General features: G+C 47.6%; 1 protein-coding gene across 4 annotated transcripts in view; it reads right to left on the bottom strand.

Moving 5' to 3' along the window:
- CSMD2 (CUB and Sushi multiple domains 2) overlaps positions 1-26,209 on the bottom strand; it is a 689,612-nt gene that overhangs the window by 194,192 nt on the left and 469,211 nt on the right. For all 4 annotated transcript variants that reach the window (XM_027537925.1, XM_027537922.1, XM_027537923.1 and 1 more), the window contains 5 exons: positions 24,315-24,530; positions 22,535-22,723; positions 15,718-15,887; positions 3,341-3,497; positions 1,349-1,540 (listed from right to left, as the gene is read on the bottom strand). In XM_027537925.1, coding sequence (XP_027393726.1) covers positions 1,349-1,540; positions 3,341-3,497; positions 15,718-15,887; positions 22,535-22,723; positions 24,315-24,530 — 924 coding nt within the window. The remainder of the gene's footprint in view (positions 1-1,348; positions 1,541-3,340; positions 3,498-15,717; positions 15,888-22,534; positions 22,724-24,314; positions 24,531-26,209) is intronic.

Below are 26,209 nucleotides of genomic sequence, written 5' to 3'. Positions count from 1 at the left end.
AAGTCTCAATTAAAATATCACCTCCTAAGCACAACTTTCTCATATTCCCTCCACCCTCTGGCACCTACTCTTGTTACAGTGCTTATCTTGTATTATGATCTCTTTTGGGTCTATTCTCCTTGCCAGGGTGTGGGTTCTCCAAAGGCAGGAAGAATGCTTTATTCTTTCTTTTTTTCATTTCTCTGCTTCTGCACACACCCAAACATACACCTGCACCAGTTCTGCCACTTGGCATTCTTAGGTGCTTAAACGTCCTCCTGGTGGAGGTTTTGCTTTTATAAGATCAGCCAGAGCTGCACAGCCATGCTGAGGTTGTGGGCCATGGGACAGGGGATGGAATGAGGGAGAGGCCTGAGGATGCAGGACAAAGCAGCATGGTAGAGGACTCCTGCTCAGCAGGGAGGGTCATACACGCAGTGAGGCGGGTGGGCCAGACAGACAAAAGGATGAGCGTGAACTGTTCCCCACTTCTGCCTTGGACCAGGTTTCTCTTGTCCTGTGACACGTGGATGGAGCTTCCAGACAGCCTGTGTTGACATTCTGGAAGCACCACAGAGTTAAGAAGGTGCTAGTTCATCATCGTACTCTTAAGTGTGACATACATCTAGCTCATGATCTGAAACTTAAGGACAAGACAGATATTAATTCATCATCCTACTTTCTCTTTCTCAGCATGCCTCCAGAAAAGGGAGCATGAACCCCATTTTGTCTATGGGGAAACTGAGGCCCGGACTGAACTGGAGATTTATTTAGTCATGTTGTGGCAGGAACCCTTGGAACCAGGCAAAAAAGTCCCTCTTCCTTTTAATTGACTCTCCCACCTCTCTGTTGTCACCAGGATTATGACTCTGAGAGCATGACTTGGCCCTGGTCCCACTCGCTAAACGTGTGACGGTGGCGAACACCGCCTGGGTGACTGCTGTGCAGGTGTGATGAGGTTGAGAGTGAGGGTGTGGGTGGCAGAGATGCAGGGCCAGCGAGGACGCCCATGAATAGGAGGGTTCAGACAGCCCCAAGGCCCTGGAGAGTGGGGGCCAATGGGGGACCCTTAGTGAGCCCAGAGCTTGGAACTCCGCATTAGGGGACAACCAAAGTGGTAAAAAAAAAAAAGAAAAGAAAAGAAACCCGCCTGCCAATGCAGGAGACATAAAAGATGTGAGTTTGATCCCTGGGTTGGGAAGATCCCCTGGAGGAGGGCATGGCAGCCCACTCCAGTATTCTTGCCTGGAGAATTCCCATGGACAGAGGAACCTGGCATGCTGCAGTCCATGGGGTCGCAAAGAGTCAGACACGAAGGAAGCGGCTGAGTACACACAAGGGGTCACCTGCAGAGCAAGAGGCCTCCTACCGACACAAGTGGGCAGCGGCCGGTCCCAGGCCCTGCGCTCCCCGCTCAGACACAGCAGCTCCTCACTGCCCCGCAGGCTGTACCCGGGGTCACAGCTGAAGGACACGGAGCTCCCAGCGAAATGGCCTCCATCATGAACCTTGTAGCCAAACTGGGGGGTTCCTGGGTCCTCACATTTGATGAGTTCAAAACCTGGGGAAAAGAGAAAAGAGTGAGCGTGATACGCCCGGCACAACCACATCCTGCAGCCCATCCCCCCATCCCAGAGCGTGCAGGTCCTTAAGAAAGCCACCAGCACGTGTCTCATGGAGCACTGCTTCGGGGCCACATGACTGTGCTCAGGTCAGGGTCTCTGTTTACAGAGTGTCCCCCCTTGCCTGTCACTGTACATAAACGACTTCACTTAATTCTTCCAGGACAGCTTTTAATAGTTTTCAGGTGTAGGGTCTGGATTTTCTGGGTGTTTTCGGTTTGTTTGTTTGAGCCTTAGCATTTTGCTAGCAGGAGCTGCTTTTCCCGTTTTGCTCACCAAGACATTCTGATAGGAAATATGGAAAAGTCACTTTGCATGCATGTTTCACAGCTCAGCTTCATCCTGCTGACGTATATACTCTATCAAATGAGCGTGGAGAAGGAGACCTCTGTGAGCTTACACAAAGCTCTTCAGGCACAGTGGTCATCTGGGTCAGCGCCTGTGTTTTATTCACAGGATTCCTTTAGGGACGAGGGACTATGCATTTCACAGCTGAGAATATTGACTGCGGAAGGTCACACAAATTGCTTCAAAGTCACCCAATCTCAGGTGACAGAAATGGAATTGGAAGGCAACTCTACTTAATCCTCTTCCATCGACATGCCTGCAGTAACAGGCACAGACCCCGTGTCCAGGCAAGAGGCATTTTGGGTAGACTAACTGTGTTTGTTTTTTTTTTAAACACTTTTATAGAGATACAACTTACATACCAAACACTTGTCCATCTACAGTGTACAATGCAGTGTCCTTTAGTCTATTCAGAGTTATGCAACTCTCAGCACAATTTACTTTTAGACACTTTCATCACCCCAAAAGGAAAATGAATTTTCCCCAACTACTTCATCCCCAGGCAACTAACAATTTTCCTTCTGTCTCTGTGGATTGGCCTATTCTAGACACTTCATATAAATGGATCATGCAATACATATGTCCACATGTACTGTGAGGGGCTTCTTTCGCTTAACATCACGTATTCAAGGTTCAACCATGTTGTAGTATGGATCAAAACTGGATCCTTTTCTGTGGCCAAATAATACCCCATGGTATGGATGGATATATCACATTGTACTTACCCACTCATCAGTTGATGGATACTCACTGGATTTTAAAATAGCCTATAAAAAGCACATTTCTTTGTAGCTACTGGGCAAGTAGAAGCTCAAATCAATGAACAAAATAGCTGTGAAGCCAAAGAATGGAGATACCACCCTAAGTATTCTGTAGCTGTGGACAAACCACGGGTGTTTTCTCTTTTTGCAATCTCAGGAATAAGGGAGGGAGTTACAGTCAGGAAAAGAGGGAAAGAGTCAACACTTGACTCTTCAGGGAGTGGTAAAAAAAGAACATAATTATCCATTGGTGCTTGCATTTTTTACATCTGACTGTAGCCGAACATTATTTTATAAATGTCATGATTAGGAAAGGCTATCTTTGGTTGATTTAATTAAAAGACTCAGTGCTTATTATTTTTAGTGAGTTAAGGGTGATGAGTGGGTAAAAGGTGCGCTGTAACTCTGAGTTCAGTTAATCATGGGTGTAACCATGGAGCTGTACGCCAAGTGGGAGCTTCTCCACATCATGGGCACAGGGTCTCAGGGGAAACAATCAGCTAAGTGTGCACCAGTCAGAAAAAATCAAACCCACTCATTGATGGGTGACGTCCCGGAGCCCAGCCTCCCAGTGTGCGGAACCAGGGAGAGCCCAATTTCATGGTCCATTCAGAAGTGAGAAAGACTTACTGGAAAAGTGCAGCTCAAAGCCCTTGCTGGTGTTCTCAGCATCAGTGATAAAATCAAGCCACAGACTGCTGGACGTGCTATTCAGTGTCACCCCCAGCAACTCGGTGCGGCTGAACACCCCGAGCAGACGGGCAGAGTTGTTATTGCCATCGTAGACCTGGACACAGGAGAGACCCCAACCCCATGTTATCAGCATGACCTTATCTGGAACAAGAGCTCCCTAACCCACAGCCCACATTCCCAGAGTTCAGCACAGATAACAACTGTTAGAGGGGCACTGAGCCCCCGGATGCAAGGAAGACAGCAGAGTGGAGTTGGCCACCATGTGGGTTATCAATCTGTCTCGCCTCCACTTGGTACCAGTTTTGTGCTCGGCCTATCTTGGTGTGAATCTGATCTCTAGGAACTGCTTGCTGTTCTAACCTTTCCAGGAGAGTTCTGGTCTTGTTCCCCCAACCCCCATATGGCACCAGCTTACTCTTCAGCAGCTTGGGGACGCCAGGTTGGGGCAGCCTGACTACCCAAGCCATCTGTTTCTGCAGACCCATTGGCTGCAAGTAGAGACATTACTTTGCCAACAAAGGTCCATTTAGTCAAGGCTATGGTTTTTCCAGTGGTCATGCATGGATGTGAGAGTTGGACTGTGAAGAAAGCTGAGCGCCAAAGAATTGATGCTTTTGAACTGTGGTGTTGGAGAAGACTCTTGAGAGTCCCTTGGACTGCAAGGAGATCCAACCAGTCCATTCTAAAGGAGATCAGTCCTGAGTGTTCATTGGAAGGACTGATGCTAAAGCTGAAACTCCAGTACTTTGGCCACATTATGCGAAGAGTTGACTCATTGGAAAAGATTCTGATGCTGGGAGGGATTGGGGGCAGGAGGAGAAGGGGATGACAGAGGATGAGATGGCTGGATGGCAGCACCGACTCGATGGACATAAGTTTGAGTAGGCTCCAGGAGTTGGTGATGGACAGGGAGGCCTGGCGTGCTGCGATTCATGGGGTTGCAAAGAGTTGGACATGACTGAGCGACTGAACTGAAAACTGAGGCTGAAAGCATTTGGCATTTCTGCACTGCAAGATACCCTATCCTGTCCTTCCATGATCTGAGACACCCAGGAGATGAGATAGTTGTCCTCCTCCCTAATCCCACCTTGGTAGCTCAGTGGTAAAGAATCTGCCTGCCAATGCAGGAGACATAAGAGATGGGAGTTCGATCCCTGGGTTGGGAAGATCTCCTGGCGTAGGAAATGGCAACCCACTCCAGTAGTATTCTTACCTGAAAAATCCCATGGACAGAGGAGCCTGGTGGGCTACAGTCCCTGGGGCATCAAAGTCAGACGCAGTTGAGCACACATGCACACTACCCCCACCCAACTGTGGCAGTGGCCTCGGTCTCACACTCTGCAGGTCCAGGGCCCTGGGATCCAGCAGGATGAAGTTAAAATGTCCAGGGTGTCAGATGTCACATATCTTCCCATTCCCCAAGCTCAGCCTCTGCCCCTTCCCTCCTAAAATGAGGGCTCCAGCCAGGGCCTGCTAGGCTAGCCAGGGGTGGAATCATGCAGGCATCTGGCTTCCCTGACTCCCATCTGTCCCCTGAACTTCTGAGCACCGGCAAAGACAACAATCATCAGAATAATGAACTGGCTCCCCAGGTTCCAAGGTTGCTGCTCCTTTCCAGATAATTGTGCAAATAACAACAGAAGTTGTGATTGAGCGAGGGACCCCCTGGTGCTTTGGTAAATATCAAAGATGGGATCTATGGGTGGGTGATGAATATTTGTGCATGGCACAGGATGTGGTGCCAGCTGCCAGCAAATTGGAACGATATTTCCATCCTACTATTTATGAAGCAAAGCTTTCTAAAAGAAGTCATCCTTCAAGCTAACAGTGCTGTATATTACAGAGATTTGTTCAGGCCCCTGGGAGCCTCAAAAGTCTGTTTCCAGATCCTGTATGCAATTGTTTTATGTCATGGATAGACTGGGAGAATTCCAGAGCACCGACAGATATAGAGATGACACCCATTCAAAGAGTTTCACTCACTGTTACATCCAGACTGCTATAAAAATATTTTTACCCATTAACACATATATTTCCTAATTGACTGATCAAGGGATTAGTCATCAACATTTGTCAGCATCACAATCAGAGAGACAACTAGTCACCATATGTTTCTTAATGGAAGACACCAATAACTATGGGGTCATTTTGTCAAAAGAAAAATTAAACCTGGCTAAGATCAAGCCACTGTATCGAATTTCCAAGTTATAGGAAATATGGAGGACAGGGGAACACATGAAATGAATAAATTACAAATAAACAAACAAGTCACAGATAAATAACAAGTAAATTATTCCCAGGTGGCTCAGTGGTAAAGAGTCTGCCTGCCAATGCAGGAGATGTGGGTTTGAGCTTCCTGGGTCAGGAAGATCCCCTGGAGTAGGAAATGGCAACCCACTCCAGTATTCTTGCCTGGGAAATCCCATGGACAGAGGAGCCTGGCGGGATACAGTCCATGGGGTCACAAAAGAGCTGGACATAACTTAGTGACTGAACAACGACAACAAAACGAGAAGAGATGGAGGTAGAAACCTAAGCACAAAAAAATACTTGAGGCAACTCATCTAGTGTGTAGATTTTATTTGGATCCTGATTCAAATAAAGTGCAAAATTCAAAACTATTGATAATATGATAATATTTAAAAAATGTAAATATAATTATGAATTATATTTAAAAATATAATTGTTGGCATATCATTGTCCAGAATATGAGGAAAATGCCCTGGTACGTAAGAAGCACCTAATAAATGTATGAAAGAAGTGAAAGTGTTAGTCACTCCGTTTAGTTCAGTTCAGTAGCTCAGTCGTGTCCAACTCTTTGCGAGCCCATCAACCGCAGCACGCCAGGCCTCCCTGTCCATCACCAACTCCTGGACTTCACCCAAACCCATATCCATAGAGTTGGTGATGCCATCCAACCATCTCATCCTCTGTCATCCCCTTCTCCTCCTGCCCTCAATCTTTCCCAGCATCAGGGTCTTTTCAAGTGAGTCAGCTCTTCGCATCAGGTGGCCAAAGTACTGGAGTGTCAGCTTCAACATCAGTCCTTCCAATGTCACTCAGTTGTGTCCAACTCTTTGTGACTCCATGGACTGTAGCCAGCCAGGCTCCTCTGTTCATGGGATTTCCCAGGGAAGAATACTGGAGTGGGCTGCCATTTAAAATAAATAATACAATAGCTTCTTTTAGTAATTTTGCCTTTAAATCCACCTGGAATTTTGGCATATGGTAAAAGATAAGATGGGCTTCCCAGGTGGCACTAGTGGTAAAGAATCTGTCTGCCAGTGCAGGAGACCTAAGAGACACGGTTTGATCCCTGGATCAGGAAGATCCCCTGGAGAATGGCATGGCGACCCATTCCATTATTCTTGCTAGAGAATCCCATGGACAGAGGAGCCTGGTGGGCTATAGTCCACAGGGTCACAAAGAGTTGGACACAACTAAAGCGACTTAGCATGCACAAAAGATAAGATACATTTTCTTCCTTGTGGATTAGCCATTTTTAACCAATTAACTCTGTAAATATTCCACCCATTATCAACTTTGCTGCTACTGCTAGCTGCTGCTAAGTTGTTCAGTCGTGTCCGACTCTGTGCGACCCCATAGACAGCAGCCCACCAGGCTCCCCCATCCCTGGGATTCTCCAGGCAAGAACACTGGAGTGGGGTGCCATTTCCTTCTCCAATGAGTGAAAGTGAAAAGTGAAAGTGAAGTCGCTCAGTCATGTCCGGCTCTTCATGACCCCATGGACTGCAGCCCACCAGCCTCTTCCATCCATGGGATTTTCCAGGCAAGAGTACTGGAGTGGGGTGCCATCGCCTTCTCCGATTATCAACTTTAAAGCCACCTTTATTACATATATAGTTCAACCATTTTTGGGGTCAACTTTCTATGCTACCACAGTTATTTTTTTGTCTATTCCTGCACATGAGCTGGACTTCTGAGGTGGTGCTAGTGGTAAAGAACCTACTTGCTAATGCAGGAGACATAGAGATACACATTCAATCCCTGGGTCAGGAAAATCCCCTGCATGAGGGTCTGGCAAGCCATTCTAGTATTCTTGCCTGGAGAATCCCATGGACAGAGGAGCCTGTCAGGCTACAGCCCAGTCAGACAGGACTCAAGCGACTTAACACGCTTGTACATGAGCTATACTGTTTTAATTATGGTAGCTTTGTAATATATTTAATATTTAGTAGGGCAAGTTCCCTCTCATTTGTCTTCTTTTAACTTAAGAAATTCTTCTCTCATATTTATTCTTTTAGATAAACTCAAGAATTTTCTCAAATTAAGAAAAACAACAACTCTCCATACTCCCCTCAAAGACCCAAAATAATTTCTATAATTCTCACTGATTAACATTAAATATATGGATTGACAACAGAGAAAACATATATCTACATGATATTAAGTCTTCCTATGTGTATATATGACATCTGATTCCATTTAATAAAGTTGTCTTTTATATCTCCCAGTAAAAGTCTGTACTTATTCCTGGGCATTTTAATATTTTTTATTGATTTTGGCATTTGGGTCTTTGTATGCATTTATTTCCTAACAGAATATTGCTTGTCCATAAGAAAATGGCTGTGATGGTCCAGTTCATCATTATATATAGGTGATGGATTTATCCCTGACAAATCTGAGAGAATCTGCACACAGCCAGTACATCTAACCTTCTTTTTTCTCTATTAGATGCTTCCAGTTTTTTCAGCTTTATTGAGGTGTAATTGACAAATAAACTTGATTTTTAATGTGCATGAAGCCACTACATCTAATAAGACAGGTCAGCAAGATGGCTGCCTTCAAAATGAATATGTTAAGTGGATCGTGTTTAACACACAGTTACAATGTTACATTCCTATGAACACTGCCCCTGCGTATCTGTTTACACAGTATTCAAGTTTCTCTAGGGCATACATGTAGAACTAGAATGGAGAAGCAGGTCACACAGGGAAGGTACATCTTCAACTTTGTCAGACATTGTCAGTTTGCTCTTCGAAGAGTAAACCAATTTAATCTCTCTACCAGCACCACAGACTGGTTCCAAATAGGAAAAGGAGTATGTCAAGGCTGTATATTGTCACCCTGGTTATTTAACTTATATGCAGAGTACATCATGAGAAATGCTGGACTGGAAGAAACACAAGCTGGAATCAAGATTGCCGGGAGAAATATCAATAACCTCAGATATGCAGATGACACCACCCTTATGGCAGAAAGTGAAGAGGAACTAAAAAGCCTCTTGATGAAAGTGAAAGTGGAGAGTGAAAAAGTTGGCTTAAAGCTCAACATTCAGAAAACGAAGATCATGGCATCAGGTCCCATCACTTCATGGGAAATAGATGGAGAAACAGTGGAAACAGTGTCAGACTTTATTTTTTGGGGCTCCCAAATCACTGCAGATGGTGACTGCAGCCATGAAATTAAAAGACGCTTACTCCTTGGAAGGAAAGTTATGACCAACCTAGATAGCATATTCAAAAGCAGAGACATTACTTTGCCAACAAAGGTCCCTTTGGTTAAGGCTATGGTTTTTCCTGTGGTCATGTATGGATGTAAGAGTTGGACTGTGAAGAAGGCGGAGTGCCAAAGAATTGATGCTTTTGCACTGTGGTGTTGGAGAAGACTCTTGAGAGTCCCTTGGACTGCAAGGAGATCCAACTAGTCCATTCTGAAGGAGATCAGCCCTGGGATTTCTTTGGAGGGAATGATGCTGAAGCTGAAACTCCAGTACTTTGGCCACCTCATGCGAAGAGCTGACTCATTGGAAAAGACTCTGATGGTGGGAGGGATTGGGGGCAGGAGGAGAAGGGGACGACAGAGGATGAGATGGCTGGATGGCATCACTGACTCGATGGACTTGAGTCTGAGTGAACTCTGGGAGTTTGTGATGGATGGACAGGGAGGCCTGGCATGCTGCGATTCATGGGGTTGCAAAGAGTCGGACACGACTGAGCGACTGAACTGAACTGAACTGAACCAGCAACATATGGCAGCTTTCATTCCTTTATATCTTAGCCAACACTTGCTATTTTCAGGAACTCTAAAATTTTCCAATATGATGAGTGTGAAATGGTTTCTTATTTTAATTTTTATGTCCCTGATTATCACCAAAGTGGAACATCTTTTTGTATGTTTATCAATTCTACTCTCCTCTTCTGTGAATTGCCTGTTCATAGATGTTATTCAGCCCTGAATATGAAACCTCTCTGCATTTATTTTAGTTTTATGTCCTTCAGAATAGAGTTTTATAATTTTCTCAGTAAATATAATACACATTTTTGTTAGGCTTATTCCTAGGTGTCTTACAAGTTTTTGTTTCTATAGGAGAACTCTTCCTTATTATGTAATAAGAACTTCCTTCCTTATGTAATAAGAACTCTCTCTTATTACATGTTTGAATTGGCTGTAGAAACATCAGTGGCTTTGCTAAATTGTCTTATTGGTTCTGATAAGTTATTGGTCGGTTGTTTTGTATTTCCCAAATAAGAGACAATTAGGATCAGATCAGATCAGTCGCTCAGTCGTGTCTGACTCTTTGCGACCCCATGAATCGCAGCACGCCAGGCCTCCCTGTCCATCACCAACTCCCGGAGTTCACTGAGACTCACGTCCATCGAGTCAGTGATGCCATCCAGCCATCTCATCCTCTGTCGTCCCCTTCTCCTCTTGCTCCCAATCCCTCCCAGCATCAGAGTCTTTTCCAATTATATTCCCTTCTAATTGTTACAGTTTATTTGTTCTTTTCTTTGTATAATTGTAGTGGCTTGGAAGTGAATACTATTGATGGTAGCAGAACAACTGATCTTGTTCCTGACTTTACTGGTAATCCTTAGAAAGTTTTGTCATTAAGTATAATGTTTGCTACAGGTGTTGGTAGAAATTTTTTTTTATCTAGTTGGGAAAGTTCTATCCGTAGCTTTATGACATATTTTTGAAAATCATGAATGAGTACTGACTTTCATCACATGTTTTGGGATATGTTGGCAGGATCTTATATTTTTCTCTCCTAATGTGTTTATCAGAGAAGGCAATGGCACCCCATTCCAATACTCTTGCCTGGAAAATCCCATGGATGGAGGAGCCTGGTGGGCTGCAGTCCATGAGGTCGCTAAGAGTTGGACACGACTGAGCGACTTCACTTTCACTTTTCACTTTCATGCATTGGAGAAGGAAATGACACCCCAGTCCAGTATTCTTGCCTGGAGAGTCCCAGGGACGGGGGAGCCTGGTGGGCTACTGTCTATGGGGTCACACAGAGTTGGACACGACTGAGGCGACTCAGCAGCAGCAGCAGCAGCAGCAGTCTGTTTATGGGCTTCCCGGGTGGTGCCAGTGGTCAAGAACCCGCCTGCCAACTTGGGAGACATAAGAGATGCACGCTTGTTCTCTGGTGCTGGGAAGATTCTCTGGAGGAGGGCTGGCAACTCACTCCAATGTTCTTGCCTGGAGAATCCCATTGACAGAGGAGCCTGGTAGGGTATAGTCCATAGGGTTGCAAAGAGCTGGACACAACTGAAGCAACTTAGCATGCAAATCTGTTACTAGAATAAAATTGCTGATATTTGACAGCCCTTGACCTACTAAAAAGGTAATTTCACATGGGTTGCCTAGTAAATAAAATTAGGAACTATTCTAATATTGACACATTCTTATATTCCTGGAATCCATCCCATTTGGTCATTTTTGTTTTAATGTGCAGCTAGATTCAACATGATATTCTGTTAGGACTCCTGGTCTATGATCATAAGTGAAACTGGCCTAATACTTTATACTGTCCTTATTCAGTTTGATATAAGGTATTTTTACTTGTCCCATTTAAATGTGTGGGGAGATGAGTGCTAATTTTTCTCTTTCTGACACAGTTTGATTATTGTAGGGGTTAATCGTTCCATGAAGTTTTATGAGTTTATCTGTAAGACAGTCTAGGCCTGTGCAGTTTGAGAGAGAATTCCCATGTTTTAAATGGCTATTGGTTTATTCCAATTAGTATTTTTTCCTGATATCAGTACTTTTTATCTATAAAATTTTTCCATCTCATTGAAGCTTTCATAATTTTGGCTTATGCTTTCCCTAAACATTTTCTAATTGTTTTCATAATCTGTATCTTATCTATGACTATGTTTCTTTTTCATTATTAAAATTATATATTTGTGGCTTCTTTATTCCTTGACCAGTCCTGCATATTCTGTCTAGAATTCTGTCTATTCTATTCTGTTATTTATTTTTTTCCTTTTTTCAGTCATTTTTCCTTTTATCTTTAAACGTATCTTTCTCCTACTTCCTTTGGATTCATTCTATTATTCAAGCTACCTAAATCCTTATTTATTTTTAATCTAGATGATATGCCAGAGAGTAACAGAGGTATATTAAATCTTCTACAATGACTGTGACTTTATTAAAATTTTTTACATTTCTAGCAATTTTTAATTTATTCATGCTATGTTATTTGGCACATAAAGTTTTACTGTGGATTGATTGTACATTTTATTAGTATAAAAGAGCTCTCTTTTTCATTTCATTATGAGATGAAAGAAGAATTTTCAAATTTATCTTATAATAAAGTGATTTCATTTTTCTGTGGTTTACCATCTTCTGCTCATTGCCTCCATTCCATTTTTAATTGGGTGATCATGTTTTTCATCTCTGTTCAATCTTTCCTCATCTCAGATTGCTCTGTTTTCATTATTGCTTATTTTTGTGTCATAAATATAATATCCTCTCAAATCCTGCTAAGAATACAAATTAGAAGCTTTTAAAGTATTTTTTTTTTCCTTTGTTGCTTACAGAGGGGGCAATTAAGTCTGACTCCTCAGACAGGTCCTGTCTTCTGATCTACTAAATATTTGTACATATCCAGTTCATTTTCCTGTTAGCAAATCACGACAGATAGAGAAGAATGGACAGTGGAAAGACTCAGTCATCTCTAAGGTGGGGAAGAAGAATTAAGCCAGAAGAGGCCACAACATAGTAGGAGCCTCTCCTGGTGCTAAAGTGAGTGTGTGTGAAGGAGTGTGCATGCGTGTGTGTGTGTGTGTGTGTGCGCGTGTGATTGTGGCCGCCTCTTCTCTAATAAGCCTGCCCACTCTTGTTAGGTGCCAGCCAAGGCATTGCTCTGCTTTATCCTGCTTGCCAGTGACAGCCAAATAAAATTCAGAATGTTGTGCTGTGAGGGAGCTTAGCTCTGGGAGGTCTCTCTGACCAAGCGCAGTTTCCAGAAGCACTAGTGGGATTGAGACCTGGCTCCTGCCAACAGTCCCATGTCCTTGGCTCCAGGCCCTGCTGCTCTGTGTGGCCTCAGATGCATGTGTCCTTGAGGTTTCTAGCACTTAATCCACAGGAAAAACTTCACTTACGTGAAATACAATTTGATCAGAACCTTTCTCAATCTGGACCCTCTTTGTGGGGTATTCCATTTGGCAGAATTTTCTTTAAGTTGTATGTGAAAGGCACCCTTACCTAATTCCCCCTGCTTTCATGTCCCTTTAGTCATTTTCATGGGAACCTACATGTAGAGGACATAGTTATATACATGGGCTTCGTGTGCCATCTTGAACTGAGAGTTGTCTTTTCACACTATGGCACTGAGAGGCCCTTCCTGTTTTGCGGATATCAGAGGTCAAGATTTTGGTGGGAACCTATATAGGATAAATCAGGTAGTTCTGGGAGACAAGCTGGAGTATGTGCAGGGTGAGGTCTAAGAAATATTCAGTTATTAAAGGTAAGGAAAAGACCAGGAGAGGGGAGGGTCACAAGAGCCAGAAAACAGTCATTTCATAGGTTAGAAACACGAGAGCGTATGACAGGTTTGGAGAGTTGATCAGACGCATGTGTTTGGGAGATGATGGGTCTCCTTGGGCAGGAAGGAGTCCAGGTACATGTTGGGGCTTCTTGGGAGGGTCAGGTGTGTCCTCGGGATGGGAAGTATGCCGATGTTCTGGGAGATTACACAGGGCAAGGGCAGGATGCTTCTGGGGGTGACTTGAGGTGCTGCTTCCTTTGGGTCAAGGGAGATGAGAGCGATACGGGTAAGCGGCCCTGCCGACGCAGCTGAGGGCGGCTGCAGGGGGAGGCTGCCACCAGGTGTTCCCTTTTGTTCCCGAACCGCTGTGTCCCAGGCTCTCCTTGGGAGGGCGAGGGCTCTGAGGTGAAGAGTTAGAACGGGAGACCACACGACCTCCCGGGGCCCTGCCCTCTGCCTTCCCCAGACCCCCTTCTCTGTGGAAGCTCTGGTGGATACAGGATCATGTGAATAGGTCAGAGCCACAGCCCAGTCTCCTAGGAGGACCCTACAGAGGCCTAGAAATGGGGGAAGAGGCTCTTCAGCAACAAGGTCAAGTCCAGTATTAGAAGGCTGGTGGCAGGGTCCCTGGACAGGAGGCTGCAGAGATCAAATCTGAAGTCTTGGGAAGATCTCTGCAAGAAGCACAGAAAATCAGCCCTTCTCTCCATAGCCCCGAAGAACCTTCTGAGGTCCTGACGCCTGCCTGAGCCCTCCCTGACCTCTGACCTGGGGATAATGCCCCAGGTTCCTCCCTTTTGAATCTGAGTGCGTTCAAATGTCTCCCTGTGGTCTATTAAGCCACACCACTTGACCCTCAGGCAGAACCCGGACAGTGCAGTGGGGTATGCACGCCTGCTGACCATGTCTTAAGTGCGCCTCTGAGTCCAGACCCTGGAGAGGATGCTCGGGCCCTGGTCACGCTCCACATTACCTCCACCCACAGAGGAAGGGACCCCTCTGCTGATCCTGGCAGGCCACATGCACAAACCTGCTGCTCACTTTCCCCTCAAAACCTGAAAATTACGTTATGCCTCAAAAATGCCTTCTTTTCCTCCCGGTGAACAACAGCTTTTCTCTAAGATGTTCTCCGTATTGTCCAGCTTTCATCAATTCTGTCTGGACTGCTAGAGCGAGGAAGTCACCTGACCTTGCTGTCCCTGGGTGTGTCCTCTGAGGCTCTGCTGTAGGTGATGAAGAAATGAACGGAGAGCACTGAGATCAGGGCGTGCCTGAAGACACCGCCCTTGGGAAGTACAGGGCCTGGGTATCGCTCACTTATGGGGAGAGGCACACTGCTTCTCTGTGTCTGGGGAGCTCAGAGGTTGAAGAGCAGAGCTGAAGGGACTAATGATAGGGCCCCACTCCCTCCTGGGCCACTACCATATTCTGTTCTATTTCAGGCGTATCTGGTCCCAGCTGGTCATCGCATAGTATGGCCTCTTGGGTTTAAGAATAATTAGGTTAAGACTGAGAGAAACCTTCTGAACACACAGACACACACACACAAACACATGCCCCAGATGGGAGGGTCAAGAGTATCATCTCTATATACAAAGCACAGTATACTCATTATATCTAGAGAGAGTCCTAAGGGGTGGGGATTGCTTAATGGTTTCTCTCTGGATTTTCTAGAGCCATGACCTTTGGTTGTTGCTAATGTCTTGACTTCTCTAGTTACAGGGAATAAAACTATTCTAGAATATGCAAAAAAACAAAAGTTCTTAGCCTAGGATGAAAATGAACCTACTCCATGTGAGATTTTCCTTATAGTCCCTTTTAATAAGGCAGCTCTTTGATAAATTCTCCAGAGTCAAGGCTTTGGTTACACACATACACATCACGTATTACTGGAGGTACACAGTTAACCACACACACAGAAGGAAACAGAAGTCATATATGTGTTCAGTGTCTTAACAAGGCGCCCTCTATAAGCCTCTCTTTAGTCCAAGTCCTTTCACCTCTTTCTCTTACGGAGACCCTGAATTCACCTTCTTTAACCCCACTGCCACCTGTAGACTGCCACCATGGTGCACGAAGCTGCTGAACAGCCAAACCATTTACTGAAACACAAACTCAAAACATACACAGATGCACCCACGCAAAACACAAATATGCATAGACACAGATCCCCCAAACCAAGTACACACACAGACACAGATGCACGCACATCGACAAATGTACATATAAACAGACCGTATCCACACGTATTTATGATTTCTTCCTTATCCAGGTTGATGGTCAGAGTTCATAATGGAAAACCTGATCCACTGACTTGCTACCCCAAATCCATCACATACATATTTGAGAGCAGTTGGCTCCTAAGCAAACTCTAAATCCACGTTCTTTAGAATACATGCATCTACCCTTCTCTCTTAGGTTCTCACTTCTCCCGGATGAGTGAGGACAATATCTTGGGACTCAAAGGGGAAGAAGAGAAGCTAAGTCCTTCGCCCAGAGATAAATGGGCATGGCGACCACACTTCTGCAGCTTGTGACGAGTGTACACTGTGACATCTCTCAGTGTTACCTTGAGGACATCGCCTTCAGAGAGTTCAAACGCCTTGGCTTTGAGCTGAATTCCCTTCCCTGGCTGGGTCTGGATGGAGTAGATGCACTCGTGGTTGTTATTGTAGTTCACAGGAAAGTTGGGGGACAGCAGAGTACCCTGAGTGCCCGTGACCGAATTCCCACACTCAGCTGGAAACAGAATCACAATAATAACAGGTTAATGCCAGCCAGCTACATCCGGGATGCAACACACAGCACTGGAGAACCCCAGAAGACGACGAGCAGCTCGCCTCTCTACCTGCCGACACGCCTGCTCACCTGCCCATTTGTCTGCCTATCTATAGGACTGCTGATCAAAGTTTTTTTTTTTTTTTTTTTAACACCAGACTACCTGCAGTTCTGCTTCGTCCCTTTACTTCTCTCCTTCAGTTTGTCTTTCTTCTTCAGGGACAGAAACGAACCCACCAGTCACCCTCCACTTTTAAAGTGTCATGAAGCAGCTTCTCTCCCATCTGCCCATATAGTATCATAGCAACAAAAATGACCAAGGAGGACATCAGCAGAAGCTGGGGGCCACTAAGTGAGGAGGGAGGCAGCCTTTCCGTATCAAAGGATAGCAACCAAGAGGGGACACATTTGAATAATAATCACTAGCATCTCCCAAGCTTTACAAAAACGTTTCAGCCATTAATCACAACCTGATTATCATCCCTGTTTTGAAGATAAAGACTCTGGTACTTAGCACTTTAGATTGTCTGTCAATTCAAGAAGAGGAGGGGGCTGACAACTCAACCCTCTTGATCCTAGAATTTAGGGCCTCTGAGGCTCTGGAGAAAGGTTTGGCACAGACCCATGGAAACCCTGTTTCGTGCAACAGCTAATGAATTCACACTTTCCTCTCAAAATCTGTTTCTTCCTCCAGAATTAGTCATTCTTTCCCCATTGTTCCCATACCTTTATTTTTAGTACTTGACTTGTTTGTTAACATTTCTCTCTCCTCCACTTCACTGTGGATGCTTTCGGACTTGGTCATATTTCTGCACCCTCAGCACCCACCCGTTCACTCGGTGCCTGGGCAGGACAGGCAGCAGTGATGAAAGGGGAGGTGTCGCAGGGCAGGCCGCGTGCTGAAAGACTCTGCAGTTGGCTCCCTAGGGGCTTCAATAATTAGGAAGCCGCTTCCTAGGCTTCCCTGTGGCAGAGCATCTACCAGATTGCACCCTAATAGCTTGTTACTTGCCTGTACCCCCTACCCAAACTGTGAGTTACTTGAAGGTCAGGGTCATGCTTAATGAATCCATGAATTTACAAGGCTTGACCCAGATTGTCTGTAAAATAAATATTTGCCAAATGAATGAATGAATAAACATGGAGGACGCTGACCTCAGAGGATGGACAGCTCTAAAAATAATTAGATTCTGGAAGGATATAAATACACATCCAGATGGCAGGCCCATTATTTGTCTGGACATACGGGGAGTCTGGAGCAAGGGTTGAATCTCTGAAGTTGACGGTAGCAAGTCTGCTTTCTCCAAACTGCTCCTCAGCGTCCCTGTTCTAGGCACGGCTATTGGCTAGAAGGGCCCTGAAGTCAACCAAGGGGCTGCTGACCACACCTTCAACTCCGCTTGTCTAAGCCTGGAGTGTCCTAGGCCACAGCAGTGTGGAGGCAGCATGTGATGCAAGAAAACTCAGAGTGGAGCCTCTTGTGGGCTTAGCTGTACCTCTGTGTGTTCTCTTGTCCCCAGCGCTGCTCCTTAGACCCTTAAAGATAGGGATCATGTTCCACCCACCAGTCCCTTCTTTTTCATCCAGCCCTACTCCCTGGGTTCTTTTCATTTCAGGACCAGCTTCAGCTTCCTAAGACTTTACCTTAACCATTACTGTGGACCGTGTGTTTGTGTCTCCCTGACAAATTCCTATGCTGAAGCCCAGATCCCCAGATACGATGAGCTGAGAGCCCTCAGGGTGGGGTCAGCACCCTTAACAGCAGAGGAACTGAGCAGAGCCCAGGCTGTGGGACAACACAGCAAGAAGGCCGCTGTCTGGCAGCCAAGGGGAGGGCCTCCACCTCACACTGAACCTGCTGGCACCCTCATCTGGGACTTGCTAGCTTCCGGATCTGGGAGAAAGAAATGTGCATCGTTGAGGCCACCCACATGCTGCTATTATCTTACAGCAGCTCAAAATGAATAAGACAGCCATCATTTGTCTTGGAGGAGAAATCTCACTTTGCAGGACTTTCAACTCAGCCTGTTTGCAAAGTGTTCAAACATGCGTAATGCATGTCTTGGGCTGGGGCATAAAACTAAAGCAGGGTGGTAGACAGGAACCCTGGGGGCCGCTGATAGTTTAGGTGGATATTATTTCTAAAGTGTGGATATATTTTGGGTGCCCTCCGATGAAGGTGGGTATTTGGGCAGGGTGTGCTGAAGGATGTGCATGTTTAGACATGTATTATCCCTCAGTCCCATCACGTGGCCAGCCCTCTGAAGCAGCTCTCCATCATCTCTGGGGTCACACGGTATTCCCTTCTGTCTAGGGAATGGCATGTGGTGCAGTGGGATGAGCACAGACTTTAGACACAGACAGACCAGTTATATCAACTCTCTGAACCACTGTCTCTTCATCTGCCTCCAGCTGGACAATAACAGCATCCACACAAAGCTAGAGAGGATTCAGCTATGAAATTTTATGACGAAAAGGGTGACTATATGGGCTTCCCAGATGGTGCTAGTGGTAAAGAACCTGCCTGTCAATGCAGAAGACATAAGAGATGAGGGTTCGATCCCTGGGTTGGGAAGATCCCCTGAAGGAGGGCATGGCAATCCACTCCAGTATTCTTGCCTGGAGAATCTCATGGACAGAGGACCCTGGCGGGCTATGATTCATAGGGTCACAAAGAGTGGGACACAACTGAAGTGACTTAGCAGCAGCAGCAGATGAGTATATCGGAAGTGGTTTGCACCTGGCTGCAAATGTAACTGCAGCCACGAAATTAGAAGACGAAAGCACTCCTTGGAAGGAAAGCTATAACAAACCTAGACCATGTATTGAAAAGCAGAGATGTTACTTTGCCAACAAAGGTCCTCATAGTCAAAGCTATGGTTTTTCCAATAGTCATGTATGGATGTGAGAGCTGGACCATAAAGAAGCCTGAACACCAAAGAATTGATGCTTTCGAATTGGGTTGCTGGAGAAGACGTCTGAGAGTCCCTTGGACTGCAAGATCAAACCAGCGAGTCCTAAAGGAAATCAACCCTGAATATTCATTGGAAGGACTGATGCTGAAGCTGAAGTGCCAATACTTTGGCCACCTGAGGCGAAGAATTAAGTCTTTGGAAAAGACCCTGATGCTAGGAAAGATTGAGGGCAGCAGGAGAAGGGGGTGACAGAAGATAAAATGATTAGGTAGCATCACCGACTCAATGGACATGAGTCTGAGCAAACTCCAGAAGATAGTGAAGGACAGGGAAGCCTGGTGTGCTGCAGTCCATGGGGTAGCAAAGAGTTGGACATGACTTAGCAACTGAATAACAACATAGCACCTAGTAGGCCCTCAACAAGTACCATTCCTTTCTCTTCCCATCTAACGCAGTGAATCTGCATAGCTTATCTGCTTTCATTTGGAGCCCCAGCTGCCCGGGCTCTGGCTGTCAGGACGCCCATGAAGCTTCCTGGGGAGCAGGTGCAGTTGCCTGACATTCACAGCGCCCTCACTGTCCTGATGCCCCTTGCTCACCACCTGGTTCCCGAGAATTGGTTTGCGTTACACGCGGGCCTTGGTGTAGTTTGACACCTCCTCTCTGCCCCTGGCTTGCTGCACAAGAGCTGGAGGCCATTTCTGCCCCAGCACGGCTCTCTCCTCTGTCCCACATGCCCAACTCCTCGATAAGGAGGGAAAGGGGGCCAACAACTTCAGATGGACCCCTCTGCCAAGGCCTTTTTCCAGGGCACCAGGGAGTGTCCAGGAGGTAGAGGGACATGGTGCTGGCTCCTGGGAGAGCTTCCAAAGCATTAGGGGAGGTGAGCAGATGCATTGAAAAGTCAAACACAAGCATAAATGAAAACAAATAAACATTCCAGAGAAACACACAGTCATCTGTGCTGGCAAGTACTGCGGCTGATTCAGGCATCTTCGACTTCTGCCACCCCATCAGAAGAGGTCTCATTAAGGGCAGGGGCTGTGTCATGTCCCTCAGTCTGGGGCACCCCCTGAGGTGGAGAGTTAGGGCTGCTCCATCACATGGGGCTCCCAAGGACAGGGTCATTCTGCAGAATGGGGTCCTCTGGGGTCAGGGCTGTCCTTTCCACATCCAGTTTAGGGGACCCTGAGGTCAGGGGCTGCTGTGTTGCCTGCCATACCATGAATTAGAGCCCAGAGCTGTTTATCTCCTTCTCAGCAGGGCATGTTCCTGGTAAGTCATCCAATTTACACCTTCAGTGCATATGGCAACCGGGAGCATCTCCCGAGTGGGCATTCCCATGATACCTCCAAGCCTGAGGCTCTGTTGCGGGGCTGGCGGTAATTAGAGGTGATTATAATTGCTATGCGGTATTAATACATACAAAACAGAAGACAAATGGAATAATGAAAATATTGTGAGGTGCCATGAACAAACAGTAATTGGAATAATAAGTTACAGAATGAATTTATGGAGCGAGATCGATGAGGTGAGAGCTTAGGGCGTGAGCACATCTGCGGTCCTGGATAATCCCATTCAGAAAAAACTCCCCTCAGAACCACTGAGCTGAAGACATTTTTTCCAGAGAAGAAAAGAGCTGCTAGCAGCCAGGTTGAAACCGAATCTACGCAGTGGGAGCTACATGTGTGCCTGCTTGTATGCACAGGTCAGGGTGGCCGCGTGCTCTACGGCAGGGGTCCCCAGCCTCCAGGGTCTAAGGCCTGATGGGCCGAGGTGGGGCTGATGTGATAATAACCAAGTGAACAACAAATGTCATGCATTTAAATCGTCCCGAAACCATCCCCTGCATGTCGGTCTGTGGAGAAACTGTCTTCCACAAAACCGGTCCCTGGTGCCGAAAAGGCTGGAGACTGCTGCTCTGGGCGGGGGGGCGGGGAGAATAAAATTTGAGATCACTTAATTGATCAAAAATGGGATTCTTCATCTATTTGTCTTAATGCTTCCCCTCTGAGATCGTGCAAGGTTATTGGTTGTTGGTCATCGATAAATAATGATAAAAATGTTACTGGCCAAAGGATAATCATATGGCACCCTGCTGGTTTATGTAAACCATGCCTTCTAATCTGGAGTAAAACCTGTGAGTTGGGTATTGCTATCTCTGCTTTATAGATACAGAGAAGCTGGGGCCGATGGGATTGGGTGGCCTGCCCAAGATCCAGTGGCTGGTAAATGGCAGAGCAGAGAACTGACCTTGGGCCCATGTGATTGGCCGGCCTGAGCCCAGCCCATCTTGCCATCCTGTTTATAACTGTCCCCTACAGAGCCCCCAGGGCTCCGTGGCATTGTCTCAGGCAAGGCTGACCTCATGGACCCTCAAGACGCCAACCCCTGTTTCAGTCAGGGAAGTGCTGTCTTGATCTGTTTGGTATTTTGGGGTTTTCTTTAATATTGAACATGAGTTCCTAGTGGCTAACAGTGAGCATGGTAAGTACTCCATTGAGCCAGCCTGTGTCCATCTACCCCACGGTGTGAGTATCGAGCAAGCAGGGCATGAACTTTATATGCGTGGGACAGCCAGCAACTGTCCCAGCTCCCTGGAGTATCACCCCATTTCTCTGCACCCTCTGGGCCTGGGGCTCTGAAGAGTCTTCTCCAGCTCCTTGGCAACGAGGCCGGCAGGGCCTTGGGTCACAGGGCTCCTGGTCTCAACTGCATCAGCTACCTCTTTAACCTCATCATCTACTGTTTTTCCCATTGCTCACTCCAGGCTGGCCTCCAAGCTGTTCCTGAAGCAGTGAGCGTCCTCGTGGCTCAGGGCCTTGGCACTTGGCCCCCTCGTCTCCCGTGAATGCCTTGGGATCTCCTTGGATACCTTCAGATCTCTACTATATACTGTTAACCCATCAGAGAAGCCTTTCCTGATCACTTTTTATAAACACTTCCCATACCTTCTAAGCTGACTTACTCTTTCTCTCTAAGCCTTAACACCGCCTGCCACACTACACACCCATGTGCTTGTGGCCCATCTCCCTCCACCAGAATGTGAGACCAGGGGTGGAAAGGCTCCCTCTGTGATGTTCAGTTTTATATTCCCAGCATCTAGAAGCATGTCTGATCTGCAATGGGTGCTCTAGAAATGAACTTAACTCTTGCTTCCCTCTGCCCTCTGTCCTCCCCAGTTGAATGGATGGAGTCTTTCTGGCAAGTCTCAAAAGTTAGCACCCTCACTGAACTAGTAAAATCAGCCCTTTCTTCCACCATATGAGGACTCTTCATGGGTAAAGGTCATACCTCCTTCCCACAGGTCCACCCACGCTCCACCCAGATTTCTCTGCAAGAGGCATCCAGAAGCCATGGGAATGTGCCTTAAGGGTGGGAGTTAATACTACGGAAGTTGATTTCATCCGAGTGCCTCCTGTGGAGCCGCTTTGTAAAGGTCAGCTGAGGCTACCAAACAGCCCATGAGGCAGGAGTTGACTGCCATCCCTCCTGTACAGATAAGGAGGCTGGAGCGGAAGGAGGGTAGGCCACCCCCCCGAGGTCCCACTGCAGGTCACCATGTGCTAAGACTCTTCTCAAACCCAGTCCCATTGGCCTCTTGGCCCATGTGTGTTCCACCACCTCACAGCAATCGACTAAAGTTCGGCCAACCCCCTTAGTGAAGCAAAATGAAAGCACGTGACCACCTACCAACACACCTTGGCAGAGGCGAACTCCACAGGCGCCGTCTGCCCCCCAGGCACGTGATGCGGGCCGTGCCCTCCAGACGGTACCCGGGGAAGCAGGAGAAGGTCAAGGTGTCGCCTACGCCGAACTGCAAGCCCTTCCGGATGCTGTAGGCTGGGACCTCGGGCTCCTCGCAGGGTTCCAGGTCATACTCTGGAAGGGAGGCAAGAGAGCCAGGGTCAGAGACAGAGGAGGGGCATACAGACAAAGACGCCAGGGAGAAGAGGGCGAGAGAGGAGGACAGACAGAGGCACAGGATATGCAGGGATCCACGAAAGGCAAGGAGAGGAGAGAGAATTTGAGAGGGACAGAAGCAGGGGAGAACAGGCAGGTTGTGCTCCGGGCAGTCTGAGCGCTTCCTAGCCAGGAGGAGTGGGAGAGGGCACTGTGTTTCTGGAGGCTTGCTTCCCAGGGGGATTTATGAGGCAGACCTGTCCCTCTTCTAACCTTCATCTCCACATGAGCCCAGCTTCAGGCTTGCAGACCCTCCTGCCTCTTTCTCCCTGGATACCGAGCCAATTCAATTCAATTCAGCCTGGTTCTAGTGGGGTCAGAATAGAAGACCCAGCCTAGGGCAATTTATATTCGGAAAAAGAACCTAAGATCTGAATTTGGTTAAAGCTGTGCCTCAGGAACACTGACACTTGAGGCAGATGGCAAGTGTGATGGAGTGGCATTGCCGGAACAGGGACCGGCCTCTAGTGACTTTATGTCTCTAGTGATGACACAGAAGTACCTCTCTCCTTGTCCTCATGGGCAATGCCCTTCTGGGACACTGTACCCCAGGGCTCCGTGTGGTTGGGAAAAACAGACGGGATAAGGCAGATGGGGGTGGCTCAGTGGTAACGAACCCTTCTACCAATGCAGGAGCCACAGGAGATGTGGGTTCTATCCCTGGATGGGGAAGATCCCCTGGAGGAGGAAATGGCAACCCATTCCAGCATTCTTGCTTGGAGAATCCCATGGACAGAGGAGCCTTGCAGACTGCAGTCCTTAGGGTTGCAAAGAGTTGGACACGACTGAAGTGACCTAGCATGCACGCAGGCACAAGGCAGGCTGGCTGGATATGTCCCATCAGCCAGCACATGGCAGGAGGCATCTGCTGGAGGGAGTTGCGGGGCTGAGCTGGGCCATGTCCCATTTCCTAGAGGTCAGATATCTCTTGTGCATCCCGGGAAAATCTACCTGCTACCTCTGTTCCTGGATGGGAAGGAGGGTGCTCTGGGAGCAAGTGAAATGAGCCGCAGAGGAGCAAAGGGTCCTCTTTCCTCCCCGAATGCAAACTGAAAAGCTTTCGTTTCAGGATTCCTAAACACAGTGAAAATTATCCATCACTACTAAATTAGCGTTGGTGAAGCAGTCTCCGAATGAGACTAAAACACTCCAACGTGTTAATTTCCATCTCCCTTCTTTTTCTTGTTTTTGGAAATTGCTGTGGTTGTGAAGTAGTGGAAGTGGAATCAGAAGAAGGATCTGGACTTACTAGGGCTGGAAGGGACTTCTGTGAGGTCCTCTAGTTCCATCAGTTGGGCCGGTCACATTCAGAGAGAACCCTGAACACCTCCTTCCAACCCACTATAAGGAACGTTCGTCCTTGTATCTAAACCAACTACCTTCTGCCACAGCACTGAGGTTCCCCTCCTAGAGGCTGGGGAGCGGACCAGCGCCATCTGCTGGCTGATAGTGGGGGTGGGGTGGAGGTACAGAGTGCCCTCTTCGCCCGAGGGACCCTCAAGTGCTGTACCTGAGAACGTGATGTTGAAGCCTTCGTAGGACATAGAGAAATCGGAAATGAAGCGGACCTGGGCGGTGAAGTTGCCATAGAGACCGGCGCTGATGGGGGCCGGCAGCCGCGAGCCTGTCAGCTGGCGCAGGGGCTGGGTGAAGCTGCCGTTCTCCGTGATGAGGAGGTAGTCGTGGCCGCTCTCCAGGTGGAAGGTGTGGAAAGTGAAGAACACACCTGCCGGGAGCCAGAGGGTCAGGGGGCAACGGTGAGAGGGCTGAAGGAGCCCAGCTGCACGCCGGCGTCTGCCGAGCATTCCCCGTTTGTAAACATCTCTCGGTGTGCAGAAGTCCAACAGCAACACGCACAGGCCAACCTGAGCGAAGGGCCCAGGTGAGCCGGACACGTCCCTGCCCACAGGCCCACTCAGGGAGGAAGACTCTGCTTCAGGCTTGTCCCAGTTTGAAAGGGAGATTTATGGTTAGGTCATTCATTCAGTCAACAGGTTTTCGTATATTGCTGGGTGTTTCCTATGGGCTAGGATTCAGGGCTAGGTGGGTGCAAGGGGATAGAGCCACCGTGCAGAGTAACCAACACTGTCATCAATATAGATCAGACTGCATTGGGGGACAGAAGGGAAAGAGGGAAAGGCAGGATGGCCTCACTAAAGAGTATTTGTTTGGGGTCTTAAAAGGAGGCAGGGGAAATAACCGGCTAAGAGGGGAGAGGGTGCCCCAGGCAGGGGACAGAGCTGCTGTGGATTCCAGGGCTTGGTGAGCCAAGCGGTGCTGTTGGATGTACTCAGCCGGGAATATCCAGAAGAGGAGCTGGACATGCAGGCTCTCTGGGGCCAGACTGGATATTTTTCAAGAGGTGTTGGGGGCCTATCCTATCCAGAGTGTACCAGATTTCAGATTAGCAAGATGTTGGTGGCTATGAGAAGGAGGAAGTGGAGTGAGGGGAAGCAGAGAGAACAGTTAGAAGGATACCAGCCATGCGCTGAGGGGGAGAGTGGATGGGGTCAGCCAAGGGGACAAGAGCAGGAAAGGGACGTGGGACACGGGAGGGGAGGTGGACACGGATCAGAGGCAACAGAGGCAAAGGAGGAGCCAAGGGGTGACAGGGGAGGGTCTTGACCTGAAGGACAGTGATGTCTTTCGTGATCCGGGGCTGGACACATAGGAAGAGGAGCAAGTGGTGGAAGGGCAATGACTTTGGCTTTGAACACTCTGCACGGTCAGCATTCAGGAAGCACAAGCTAGCAGGAGGGAACTGGACGTACAGACTTGGAGTTCAGGGTTAAGGTCGGACTACAGCTGTAGATCTGGGGGTCACTGGCAAACAGGTGCTGCCTGAACCCCCAAACATGAAGAGGAAGGGAGGTGGGCAGGGCAGTCATCAGAGAAGGGTAGATTGGAAGCCTGGGGGGAACTGGCATCACACAGAAGACAGGAGGAAGAGGAGCGGTCGAGAGGGGCCAGGCAGCCATCTGAGAGGGAGAAGGGGAGGGGACATCCACTGCGGGGGAGGGGCTGAGAGCACCCACTAATGAGAGGAAATTTCAGCCCTCGGTATGTGTGCATCACTGTTCTGAGTTGCCTGTAGTTGGCTCCTATCAATGGGAAGGGAAGACACAAAAACATTTCATCCTGCTACTAACCCTGCAACCTGGGTACGATTCTTCTCATCTCCATGTTACACCCGAGGAAACCGAGGCACAGAGCAATGAAATCATTTGTCCAAGGTCACCCAGCCTGTAAGTGGGGAAGCTGGGTTCTGAACTGAGACAATCTGGTGGCAGAGGCTGTGCAGTAAACCACCCCAGGATGCAGCTTCTCCTGCGATGAAAAGAGAGTCGAAGGTGGGGGGGGGCAGGTGGTGGGAGGGGCCAGGAGGTGAGCAAGGTAATAGAGCAG

Source organism: Bos indicus x Bos taurus, chromosome 3 (assembly GCF_003369695.1).
Source record: "Bos indicus x Bos taurus breed Angus x Brahman F1 hybrid chromosome 3, Bos_hybrid_MaternalHap_v2.0, whole genome shotgun sequence".
NCBI classification, from domain to species: Eukaryota; Metazoa; Chordata; class Mammalia; order Artiodactyla; family Bovidae; genus Bos; species Bos indicus x Bos taurus.
Note: the sequence above shows the minus strand (reverse complement) of the source record. Positions and strands in the feature narration are given on the sequence as shown.